We start from the raw sequence: 14,235 nt of genomic DNA, 5'->3' as shown, positions 1-14,235 counted from the left end.
ATCGGTTCGCGGCGAAGTTCGGCTCGCGGTTTTGCTCGATAATGTGGGCCCTCCTTAAAGCAGGGTCCACATTATCGAGCCAAACCGCGAACCGAGTCCCGAACCGAGCCTCGAGCAGAACTTGCAGACGAACCTCAAATCGAACTCCATCGCGAACCGCGAACATGAGTTAAAATTTTTTGAAGTCAAATCTCGTATTGAAATTTATAATAAAATTTATATAAATTCTTAATACATGTATGCAAAATGCATATTTATATTTACAATCGTATTTTTTAACATTGCAATCTATATATTATAAATTTATTGCGTATTTATCACAGGTTTAGAGTATGTTTATGCAATATTAATTCTAAATTTTGTTTTATGGTTTGAAAAGGAATTAAGTTTTGAATACAGAAAAATAATAAAAGCACATATACATATATTCACTCACCTTTTCCTGTTTCCATACTTTTTTTATTTTTGCTTTTTCTTTTTGCAGAGATGCCAATAATGTCGTCATCTTTTTTTTGCACATGTCACTATCACATTCGAGTTCTTTACTTATTTCTTCTTATAAAAAAAAGTATGAGAACAGGAAAAGACGACTAAATATGTGTATACATATGCGTGCTTTTATTATTTTCTTGTATTCAAAGCTTAATTCCTTTTCAAACCATAAAACTATATGTAGAGTGGTACCAACTATATTTAATATTGCACAAACATACTCTAAATCTATGATAAATACGCAATAAATTAATAATATATATTGCAACGTTAAAAATACGATTGTAAATATAAATATGCATTTTTTTAATTGTTATAATGTTCGGGATTTTTAGCGTCCCGTATATAATAATCTTTTCTGCTCATAATCACTAATTAATTTTAAACATTTTTTATCAGACCATTCCATTTTGTCTACCAGTAGTCGTGTAGACTGCACATACGTGGATAGAATCAAATACAGCGACTGGGCAATTACTCACGTTTTCTTTCATCGTTCATTTTTTGTTTTTTGTCATTATTTGTCTAGCTCGAAGCTTAACTACCAGTCTACCACCCGACAAAGCGTATAATCTGATCATAAAAAGCATCTTTTGATGTTTCGTCAGAATACCGACTTTTGGTGGGACACTGCGAGCCAAACCGCGTATCATCAAAATCCTTGCAGATTCGTGGGGTGAGTACGCGATGGTTCGCACTGATGTTCGATTCGAGGTTCGCGAGCCTCGCGCGAGTCCGTCGGCTCGACAATGTGGACGCATGATCGGCTCGCAACGAAGTTCGGCTCGCGGTTCGGCTCGATAATGTGGACGCATGATCGGTTCGCGGCGAAGTTCGGCTCGCGGTTTTGCTCGATAATGTGGGCCCTCCTTAAGAATGTAGAATAAAATTGCATGTTAAATTATTATTAGTTACATAAATAAAGTAGTTAAATTGGTAAAAAATTATATTATTCGTACCTAATTTTCAAAAATGTTTATAATACGCACAAGCTATATAAAGGCATAATTTCGAAATTTTTTGTTTATATTTTTCATAGCTCATTTATTTCATATTTTTACCATTAAATGTCGATTATATTTAAAGATAAGAAAGAAATTGATAAGGTATGATTTAGGTGACCAGTACCTATGTATTAAACAACTCTTCCTTAATAAATTTTAGTATTACTCACAAGGAAAGATCCCCAATTCGGAAATTCAAAAAATTATGAAACTTGGCAACGCATAGAGGATAAAATATTTTTCTGACTGCCCGAATTTACTCTGAAGAACAAAATCAATCTATTTTTCGTTTTTGTTTTATTGTTCACCGACAAAGAAAGAAATAGGACAAAATTTTATGAAGGAAATTTATTTCTTTTAATGAGATTTACCGATTAGAAAAATTGGGGATCTTTCCCTTGTCAATATGCCTATATTTACACTCAATTGTATAGAGTATTTTTATCATGATTTTTAAAAACATATTGTTTGTTAATTATGTGTTGCAGCAGCTTCATTCGGAATACAGGAGCACGTACACATGGCACGAGTACACAGGACCGCATCAGGAGCACACAGTTGTACGACGTGCGCCGCAGCCACCACCGTCGAGTAAGTGCAGTAATTACGAATTATACGACACAATAGAATTGTTATTTTCGTTGTATTTAGCGAACATTAATCCTAAACAGAATAAAATAGCTTATTCGCCGGCAGAAAACATAAAAAATTTTACTAATACGTACAATGACGTAATACTTCACACACGATATAGCAATGAGTTCTTATGTGAAGTTTTAAAATTTATTAATTAAACGACTGTTATATTTAATGTATAATTTTCCAAATGGAAAGAGATGCATTGATAATTTGATAAACGTATCGTGAGATATATTTAAAAATTGAGAAAGGTTTGTAAGGATCGGAGAATCTATTACATTCATACTGTTTAGGCTTGATACTACATTAGAGAACTCACATTCACTCGAGCGTGAATCGGCCGATCTCTGTATCGATTCTGTTTTACACAGACATATATAAGTTATTTTTTATTTTAATACCCTAGTCGTCATTTATAATCGAGAAAGAGAAAATATTCATGCCAAAATGCTCCCGAGAGCGTCCTATTCGCTGAGAAAACTTTTTACTTTTTTTCTCCGTACATTAGTCTCTTACTAGTGTCTTTAATGATTTCGTTTATTCGTATTACTCATATTATTAACGCACTCGCTCTCCATCACATTCCGTTCACTTCATACACACCATATTATCGCGATTTTATTACGATATATACAATACATTATTTTTTATGTAACATATATATGCATATATAGACTGTCCTATACAACTTGCGATTTTAATGGCAGACTCTCTGATGAGTTCGGAATTGATTTCTTTTAAGGAAAATATCAAGGCACTGAGATGCCTCGACATTTTTAAGTTATAAGCGATTGAAAAAGAAAAGTTTGTCGCAAATTACGTTTTAAGAGATCGCAGAAGATATCCTTTAATCAATCAATTTCAAGTGAGCTTTATACTTTACGTTAATAAAATTTTAATTTGGACCTTACACATTAAACATGTTATTGAAAATCGAAAAGGTGTATAATGATATCACTTGATGTTGTCACTATGAAAAAATCGACTTCAAATTCGCAAGAAATCTGTCGTTAAAATTAAAATCACGAGTTGTGGGACCAATCCTATTTCCATTTCGATATTGTATATGTCATGATATATTTTTAGAGCAGCGCATTACGATACATATTGTCATATACCTGTTCTCTCGATGTTATTCTCATTTTGCCCTATTACTGATGTCTTTGTGTGAACGCTTATAAGTCAGAGTAGATATGCATTTTTACCTGCCGGTAAAAAGAACGTGAATTCGTTCCCGGCCCATCTTTCGGAGACAGATGGCAGCTGTCGATCAGACCGGTGGAACTCCCCTCGTTTCCACTCGATCGAGTATTTTGGTAACGCACGATTAAGCGCAAAAATGTGGTTCTTGGCCTTGTTCAAATCTGTGTTTGTAGATAACTCGTTTGCATAAAAATTTCTAACAGGTTTTTAAATATCTCTTTACATTTCCATAATATAATAATAAACGTAAAATACACAGCTTATGTTTAATTGATTGTAACTGATACATCTGTGTATTTATAATATTTAGTATATGCATAACATTGAATTTTGATGTAAATATTTAAAGCTGAAAATTAGATTAAGGATAATGACGTTATAATAAGGATAATTACAATGTGCAAGAAAAGTTTGAATATAAATTCCTCTAATTCTTGCTTGGAATTTATATGATTCAAGGAATCTCGAGAATCTGTTTGAAAACATAAAGCGCTTCTGAGCAACAGGAGGAACAACGGTGTATACAGGAATCAAAATTTGCTTTGTATTATATAGTACCTAATCTAAACTAACAGCTAATTTAATTTGAGATTTCCGTGTTTACTTCAATTTACATTGAAATGGAAAGGGACAGATGTTATCTATAACTATCTTATTATCCTCATATTGTCGTTATTAGTAGTAATTTTTACATTACTTATATTATATTAATTATTATAATCTATAAAGAATATATAAATATTTATAAATTATAAAAAAAAATATATAATAAAAAGTAAGAATAATAGAATTTCTAAGTCAAGGCCAATAACTGCGAATATTATTACAGTGTCAGAATCCATTTCCACTGATCGTCGATTTCTCAGCTATATAGCCGTCGCTCGAATTTAATCGTTCACGATCTCGCACGATCTTCCACGACCTCGTTTCGCGTAAGGCAATTTGGCCGCAATAAATTCCGCGCCATTGGCTTTTCCATCTTCCCGGTCGCTCCTGAAAAATGAAATAAACCCGACATGTATCGTGGACGATTGAACTCCGTTCTCCCCACCCGTGTGATCTTTAGTCGCAGGCGATTTTTTTCTTCCTTTTTTCACGCAGGTTGATAGATTTAACTCATCTGTAGTGTCGCCAGTGGCGTTGTGATGTTTAGCTTTTATGTTATCAAAGATGAAAGAAGAGATTAGGATTTAACAAACTTAATCGACATCGTACGATTATAAAACACCAGAATACATACGTGAATCTTAATTGATTGTAAAAATCTCTCTGTGAGTTAGGCGGAAAATATTATTATGTTAGGTATTATGTTTCATTGTGATATATATACCATCACTTATTCACGATATCATTGGAGATTTAGAAGAAGTATCTCTTACCCGCCGACTTTTCAAGAAATTTCAACGGAAACCATCTAGTTCTCCTTTTGTTCGAGTACGAAAAAAGTGAATCATCGTTTTTACTTTAATTTGTTGTCGATATCTCACGCTAGGGATCACATGATCGATTATGATGGAGAGTCAGTCGATCAAGCGAAAAAAAACGAGCATTAAAGAGGGCAGGGAGGGGGGGAGGGAAAGAAAAGTAAGACAAGAAAAACAAAAGAGAGAACGCGGTGCCAGCTGCGAATTTTGATTGCAGCGAAGCAACCAAGCGCGAAGCTACAATCGGCCAAGTCAACAGAGGATGAGAACAGCGAAGGTAAGACGAATGATTCGGAGCTACGCAAATACCCAGGTTTTATTTCGATTTATTTTCGCTCACTCTGTGAAGAAATTCGCCCCTCCCCCCTCCCCTCTCCTTGCCCTGATGCTACTGTTTGTATCTGCCATTAATTTGCTAACAAAAAGGCTTGTAGCTGAATGTCAACATTATCGAACAACCATATTTACCTCAAAATTCAAGTCAAATTGATTTAAAATTCATATTTTATGTATACAGGATCTGTTGTAATAACTGTGTAACACTTTTTTTGTAAACATCGGGTAAAACTAAACAGGAAAGTCTTGTAATGTTTTGCAATTTTTCACTATTAATGGGAAATTAATTAATAAAGATCCGTCAATCTGTCAATGAGGGTGCATCCGTGCGATTCAGCGACGTATATAAGCGCACAGCTGTATAAAGTTGTCCTCTTCCCTCCCTATTAAAAATCTAGTTACAACTATTATTATTTATTTGGTGATTGTTTGGTAGTGTTTGATGGGCCGTTCCCAACGATTACTGGTCAAAATTGTAATTAATAACACGGAAAAATTGAGTAAAATTTACTCCCTCTTCTATAAAATTTAACTTTCCAGATTATAATTATAACTATTAGCATTTGTTTGGTGAAAATGGTAAATGATAACATGGTAAAAAGACGTGACGTATGCATGTGAAGTTAGTCCCATCTTTACTAAAATTCGACGCTCTCTGATATGTAATCAGAGAACTGCAAGCATTCATTTGGTGATTATTTATTAACGTTTCTTAATGTATTCTACAGTCTTAATGTATTTACAGTCTGAAAAGTTGAATTTTATAAGGGGGGAGGGGCTAACTTTACATGCAAATATTTTTTTTGCGTTCTTGATTATAGTTTTTATCACTAATTGGGAATGGACTACCACCAAATGAATGATAATAGTTGTAACTGGATTTTCAGTAGTAGAGGAGTCAACTTTATACGGTTGCTTCGTCACTAAATTGTACGCTCCGTGGCAGACCATTATTAATTAATTTCTCATTAATTACTGTGAAAATTACAAAACGGAGAACTTTTCTATTCAGTTTCTCACGCTGTATCTGCTTGTAAAAGCTGTTACACTCATTAGTTGACAGCCTGTACATATATAAAAATATGTCTTTACAGTACTATGTTATTTATATGTATTATATATTGCTTATATATTATCTGTATATTTTAAATGGGATGCTCTAGACATAATCGCGAATACATAATTATTTATGGCATTTCTATTTCTGGAAAAATATGAACAATGAAGAATTAATTAAAAGTATTGAGTTGTAAAAGTTCTCTCGGTTTGTTTGTAATTTCTTTTTGATATTACAATTTAAATATTTGAACGTTTCTGACAAACAAAAAGTTCAAATATTTGAAGACTCAAGAAATACTAAGCTCTTTTCGATTCTATAGAAAAGTTTTAACGAGTTTATATAAAAACCAATAGAAATTTTCGAACGATTTAATACTGTTAATACTTTAACAGATAAACTATAGGTGCCGCAGAAAATTACATTTCCTTAACTGTTTTATTCTTTTTTTTTTTCAATGCTTACATTCATCTAATGCGATGCTCCTCAAACATCGACTTTCACATATAATAATAGTCATTATGTATTTCAATTTGAAAATAATCATTAATAATCACTCACGTAATTGCGATCATTATGACGTCATTATCAATTAATCGAACTTTCCATTTTGCTTGATAGAACGAAAGGCTTAACTATTCCTTTGCGTGAATTTGTTTTATAAATTTAATTTTAATTTGCTTGCGAAAAAACATTTTTTATACTTCGCCTCTATAAATTTTATCGATAAATTCCATTTACCGGATAAAGTTTCGATTTTTCAAATGTAGAATCGATGAACAGCTAGTGACGTTTAGGGCATGAACGACGTATTGCAAGATATTTCGTTTTTGCATATCTTACTTCGACAATCTTTGCGAATTATTCGTCATGAAAAACTGCTATTTGCCTGCACGAAAGTCGCGCGAAGCATGCCTAAAAGTATACCGAGCCTATTATCATTCTGGCGAGAGGTGCGATTAATCAGAATAATGTTCGTGAAATAATGGAATTCAGGACGTATGCATCATGATACACATAAACGCGATCATAATAATATTATTACTGGAAGTAAACATATATATTATATATTATGCATAATATGAATAAATATCTAAACTCTTCAACACAGTACTCTTATTTTTTACTCATTAAGGGGATCAAAGTGCACGTTTGCAATAATCATTTTTCACAGATAACTGTTTTGTTTAGAGTCTAAACCTAATTCTGACAACGATATCGTATTTTTAGATGTAATCCGTTGGCCACGCCACAGTCTTTTTGTAACAATACATTGTAGAATTTTTATATAAAGCGAATGTTTTCGCAAATTGAGATTAAAACAAGTTTCGATATTACAGACGACTGTAGGATCCCCTTAAGCTAAATTCTTTCTTCGGGCTTCAATTCCATGTAGCTAAAGTTGATTTTTGCGTTGTCTTTGCCATCAGAATCTAGAATGACAGTATTTTCTATTATATTCTCTCGTATTCTACGAAGAATATTCACTTATCACGTACTGTATCGCAGTGATAAATGTAACATTCAATTTTATTTCTATGTCAAATATCGGATATAGTTTTTCGTGATCGATTAATCACAGTCATTTATGAGACTAACGATGAAACTAAATATATTTTTCAATAAATACACATATATACTTAATGTAAACATGTAAACATGTATATTGTGCGAAATGATACAATCTTTTCTAACAACTTTCATGGCGAGATATTTTTCTAGAACGAAAACATCTCTTTCTCTCGATGATTCAGAATTTGGAGGAATAACAACTCGAGATGCTTTGCTCCTTTGGCAATAAAACTCACTTGAATACTTAAAACACTAAAGATATTTATTTATTACTAACTAATCTATTGCCATAATATAAAATTGGCAGCATATTACTCTACTAGAAATTGAATCTGATATGTGACTGTGATGAGCTCCGACTGTGAGCTAATAAAGTTGTATGATACATCACCGCTGTCTAACTTTTCTAGTTAATGATGAAGTAATATAATTCTTACTTTTTCTAGTAATTATATAAATAATACTATTTGGTACTGAAACTAACTATGACTAGACATAAAAAGCAAAACAATTTTTTAAATTTCAGATTATTTTTTATCAAGAGTATTTAAACTGATGAGATAATTACTGGTAAAAAAATATTTATTGCAATGTATTTATAATTAATATCTGTAATTAAGATTGATCAGATGCTATAGATAATGACTAGATAGCTTTTTTTTTAGGAAAGAATATAGTTTCATTTTTTTACACACACTTAATGATGTAATGAATTAGCTAAATAAATAATTTTGAAATTAATTATTTAATAAAAACTTTTAATAATTTACAACATAAAATAACAATGGCACATTTAAACTTTAGATTATTTAAATTTTATTATCCAACATACTAATATACTAATGATATTTTGTTATTAGCTATTGTGAGTAAAATTACCAAAATAGAAATAATATCTAGTTCTTTACAAAGTATTAACTAATTGTAAGTAATTAGTATGCATTTTAACAAACTTAATGATCATCTAATATAAATCTCATTTTTAATTATATAATTAATAAGTAACATTAAAATAAAGGAAATATTGTGGAATCATGCCTAATGTTTGTAAAAAACAGTTCTTTAATTTATTTTTAATGAGATGTATTAACTAAATAATTATAAAAATTCTCAGAATTTATTGTATACTATATCTACTCAGTTAATAGTATGTAAAGTAGCTTTCTTTTGCACTTTTTATATTTTTCTTATTTTTTCTAATTAATAATGAAATTTATGTAGAAGAAATTAAAAATGGTATTACTAATTTTTATTGATTATGCTACTATTAGGTAGCTGCTAGAAAGATTTTTATCAAATAATATAAGAGTTCTTTATTCGTTAATTTAAAAATGCTATTGGTGGAATAACACAAAAATTCTGAAAATCTTTGTGGAAAAAAATAAACATTTTCCGGATAAATTCGAAAATAATTTTTTAGTTTGAAAAAAAAAAAAGATTTATAATTCAACTATCAAAAATTAAGTTGCAGAAGCATAGCATAGCATAAAAATAGTACAGTTTAACATAGAATTTTTTAGTTTTTTTTTATTCGACTGTGCACAATTGAGTCGCATGATGGATAAGGGTGGAAGGATGTCTTAATATTTTTACATGTAACTTTAAAATTTGCATAACAACGCAGTGCTACCATATTTGATGTATGATGACTAAACAACAGTTCGCGAATAATTGATTGTAAATTCTAGCTAGTAATTAATCTATCTGATTTAAAAATTTTATGTAGCCTGTACTACCTATAGTCACTATCTTTGAAATCAGATTGGTTAGTTCAATTTCTACTTGAGTAGTAACATATCTATATATAATCAAATAAAGACTCATTTTTCGTCATCCGATTGGGCTGTCGATTTTTAGCTGCTTTGAACTTTAGACAGCCGCAGGATTCTTTTAAAACATTTAAAGGTTCTGCTCTAGAATATAATTTGTTTAATGTATAATTTGCCGTAAAAGAAGGTACCGTTTTTAAGTCATTATAATATTATATTGTAGATAATTTTTCAGATTTTTTAAATCTATCATGTACATTAATGATATATTAATATTTACAGATTTAAAAAATTACTAATTAAAGATTGCAAAATTATATAAAATTCAAAATGATCAATACGATAGCTAGATTATTTTTACGTATATTGATTTGCATCAAACTTGGTATTTATAGATTTTGCTGATTACAAATTATAGATTAAAATTATGAATTTAAAACGGCAGTTTCAATATGGTAATTTGAAATATTTGAAAATTTGAATTATTATTAGTTCTATGTATGTTCTATGTGAAATATGATCGAAATGTTAAATCCGTGATTTTTAAATTAATACAGGTTTCTACTGTGTAAAATGTATGTGCCTCGCGAACTTTTCTCATTCAGGCCCTTTGATAATTTTGCTATGTTATTACTATATGTATGTAACATTATTATATAATATTTTATAAAATTATTTCATATATTTATATGCTTAAATATTATGTATAATACAATTATCATGTCATAGCAACATTATTATTATATCTTCTTTTTTATAATAATAATTGTTTTATAGTCTTATAAATATTGTAGGTATGATATATGTATAAACAAAACTATAATATCAGTCTCGACAACATGGGTCGCATATGACTCATGCGACCTAAAGAAAGTTAATTCTTAGACATTTAGCTTTGTCTGAGCTTAAAAAAAGCATTTCTTTTTCATAAGACAGTAGAGACATAATGTCTCTGCAGCCTTATAAACTTTGCGTAAAATATAAAAATACGTTCGTGAGTCAAACAATGTCCTTGATTTTTCAAGACAAACGTCATTCAAGTTGAAAGCGTTAAATTCCACGTGGAATTCATCGCGCTCACAAATCATCGGTTATCTCGCTCTCACAATCTATGTCAAAATATCTCTATCTTTTGTGGCCGACTTATCCGATGTAAAGTGGTGTACAATACATATGCATATATACATACATAAATGTATATCTACACATTTATTACACATACATGCATACATATATATATATATACATTTATTACACATACATATACATTATTACATACCTACATTTACTCGAGAGCGCGCGTGCATATACCTATATAGTGCTCTCTCGTATTTAGCTGCACGAAATTTACCGAATGCTTACCTATAAATATGTATACACTCCCCTTGGACTTCAGGCCGATTGTAGTAGCGATTAATCGTTGCAATTGAATCATGTATATTGTATACGGATTGGAGGGAATAATAATAAAGAACAAAGATCAATCGTTTCTGAAATTTGCTTAAATCAATTCCAAAATTGAAATTATTTGAAAAATGAAATTTTTCTTGGGGCTGCCATGGAAAGTCAAAATTTCTAGTGTAATTGCAATCGTAATAACGACTCTGGACTTTTACAATAACACTTTACAATAACAAGAGCAAAAGTTTATAATAATTTTTCATTAATATATAGTAATATCATGACATTATTATGGAATGGTAATAATTTAATGTTTGTTGTAAAACAGTGATCGGATTTAGTTGTAGTTTTTTGTTTGATTTTCTGATGCCCATTGTTATTGCCGTTTGCGTTTTAATGTTAAACGATCGATATTATAGTGTAGCTTTCTTATGCCCACTTCTACCAATGTAGATTAATCTCGGTTTAACTTAACTCTTAGAACTATGTATCTTGAGAATATGGCAATATGATAGCTTTATTTTGTTATTTATGCCATTTATGGCATATAATAACTACACTTTGATTTAACTCGTATTTGTCCTTGTTATTTACAAAGATGGATGACATGAATGAAAATAAAAGTAATAATTTCAACTTGAAACATATCCGAATGCCTATTGTTTTCAAAAAAATGCGAGTTTGATTTATACACCTGCAGTCAATAGACGCAGTAAATAAATAGACTGAGGATTTCTAGATAGATAATATTTTTTTAGAAAACAGGAAGATGAAATAAAAACAAACTTGTTATATTAAAATAAAATATATTCTATAAAAATACATTTTTAGTGTCACATTGTGCGTGAATATTTGCATATTCTGAGACATATTTTAAACAATTTCGTATATTTTATATGATAAGGACAATTATACAAGAGATTATATAATTAAGAATATGTTATATGTTATAAGTAAAAAATCTTGATAATAAAATAATTTTTCTCTTATCAAGAGATATTCTTAATAAGAAAAACTTATTTTTATTCTTAATTTATAACATTAAAAAGAAAAGGTTTACCTACTTATTATTCGGTATTTAATACAATTTGCAATATTTATTATGAAAATGTTTTTACAATAAAATTTCTAAATATTAACGAATTTTAAATACTAACAATAAGAATTAGTACGTGAAATTTATACATATACTCTATATGTTTTAGAAAATAAAAAAATATTTGAAAAAGTTTATGAACCAAAATCAATATCTTGATAATTATTAGTTTGTTTGTGCAGCCTTAATGAATACAGTTTAAAATTAAAAAATAACTACAAAATTATCAAAAATATGAGAAACGTTAAAAATATTAAAGTGAATATGAATAGGAAAAAAGGGAGTGTTTAATCAAATAGTTTGATAATGCCAATGAATGAACTTTTAAAATAAATTCCTATGAACATAAATAAAATACAAAAGATGTTTAAACGTAGTAACACACACATGCAGACACACACATATATACACACACACATTTCTACATGACTGTTATCTTCAAAACTATTATCAGATAATTTTTCATTAGAATACGTTTTAGCATATTTCCTGCATATAATGCAGAATTATTTTGCATGTTTTTCATAGAAAAAATATATATAAATATATGTTGCTGTAAATAGATTGTACATATTATAAATAATCTAATACTTAATTATTGATTTTTTTTTGAAAAATAAATCTGTATCTCAAAAATTTATAATCTTATTATAAGAGAAGTGCAGAACATAATTAGTATAGGTAATAATCAGCATGCATTTCAGTAATAGGGGTACTTGTATTCATACGATCGCACTCGTGTCAATTGCAATATGCATGCTCAGGGAGCCAATTAAAATACCACATGTCTTGCAATAACAGTAAATTACGTCAACTGTATCCATTAACATTAATTATCGATTGTTAAATCGTCTGTTATAATACCTAATAACAAGCATTTGAAGGAGAGAGATTTACATTGAGCTCTCAATTGAGAAAAAGCAAGATAATTAGAAATCGATTTGTATTTTTATATTGATAATGAGCTGCTTTTATGCTGATAAAAATTAAAGAAGTGTACAATACCTAGTATTTGCCTGCTTTGACATATGGTAATAACGATCAATATTATATTGTAAATAATTATCATTGTACTGATAAGTGTGAGGCAAGTTATAATCTCCAACGATTAAAATATCAGCATTAGATGACATAGTTATCATTTCTTCAACAGAGAGACAGTGTTACTCATAACAAGCAGAAGGATCCGAGGCCGGGGGAAAATAAATGATTATGTATATAATTATGTTTATAATCCAGCCAAATATATGTCTACGAAAAATTACTCAATATATGCCGTTACCTTAAGAGCACGACTAAATAAATAATTATAAATAGTAATTGATATCCAAACGAACTACATTATCTATCCATGAGAAATACATTATAATTATCAAAGTATAACTTTACATCTGTAATGCTATCATTTAAACATGTCTCTACTAAAATAATATCAAATTCCTCAGAAGCAGAGGATATAGCACAACGCAGAGCGCATAATTTCGTTCTTAAACTATATACATTCTGATAATAAACTAAAGGAGAGCGAATCAGTTTGTTGACATTAAATTAATGTTGACAATTTCTTAGGCATTCTTTTTGTAATGAATTGTTTTATTAGTCTTGCCCGCATCCTTTGACACCTTTAATTAAGACTGCAAATCCTTGGCCATGAGATGCTTTCTTTGCTTTAACACTAGAGAAATTCGTACAGGACTATAATACCGAGATTTATTCCACACAGAATTGCCAAGACATCCTTTAGTGGGTCGGTCTAGAGTGACCTTGATGTTTTCTGCCCAGTCTTCTTATCCTAGGAACCTTATTATCGGATTGGATTTTCTGAATAATATTTTTAACAAGATCGGCATCAGTATAGTTATCACCTTCAAGCTCTTCCAGATTGTAAAATACGAGCCGATCTTCTCTTCCCTTCAATTCCCTTCAATAATATCCACCTCTAGTGGGGGCCAAGGGTTGAGATCTAACAAACCTTAGCACAATGCCTAACAACAAGTTCTCAAGTTGGTCAATTCCATTTGACAATGCTTTGACTATCATCCTTTTTTTCCCCTCCATATCGATTCGATACAATTCTCGCATTTCTCTACGGAAGTCAGCAAATTCCCTGAGTATTATCTCCTTGATAGTGTTAAGAAGAGAGGAAGTTGCCTATATTCCTTCTTTCTTTCTCTTTTAATACTATTTATTCCATGCTTTGAGACACGCTTGAGGAGTTTCTATAGTTCGTGAATTGGCCATT

The 14,235-nt window shown here is 30.1% G+C and overlaps 1 protein-coding gene across 11 annotated transcripts in view; it reads left to right on the top strand.

Annotated features, from left to right (window-relative positions):
- Positions 1–14,235, top strand: part of LOC112460110 (flocculation protein FLO11) — a 97,498-nt gene that overhangs the window by 45,909 nt on the left and 37,354 nt on the right. For 9 of the 11 annotated variants that reach the window (XM_025024618.1, XM_025024621.1, XM_025024625.1 and 6 more), the window contains exons 2-3: positions 1,985–2,087; positions 4,980–5,039. In XM_025024618.1, coding sequence (XP_024880386.1) covers positions 1,985–2,087; positions 4,980–5,039 — 163 coding nt within the window. The remainder of the gene's footprint in view (positions 1–1,984; positions 2,088–4,979; positions 5,040–14,235) is intronic. The other 2 variants (XM_025024619.1, XM_025024622.1) reach the window with 2 other exon arrangements.

The sequence above is a fragment of the Temnothorax curvispinosus genome, unplaced genomic scaffold (genome assembly GCF_003070985.1).
Source record: "Temnothorax curvispinosus isolate PA1 unplaced genomic scaffold, ASM307098v1 QBEX01010321.1, whole genome shotgun sequence".
In the NCBI taxonomy this organism is placed as follows: domain Eukaryota; kingdom Metazoa; phylum Arthropoda; class Insecta; order Hymenoptera; family Formicidae; genus Temnothorax; species Temnothorax curvispinosus.
Note: the sequence above shows the minus strand (reverse complement) of the source record. Positions and strands in the feature narration are given on the sequence as shown.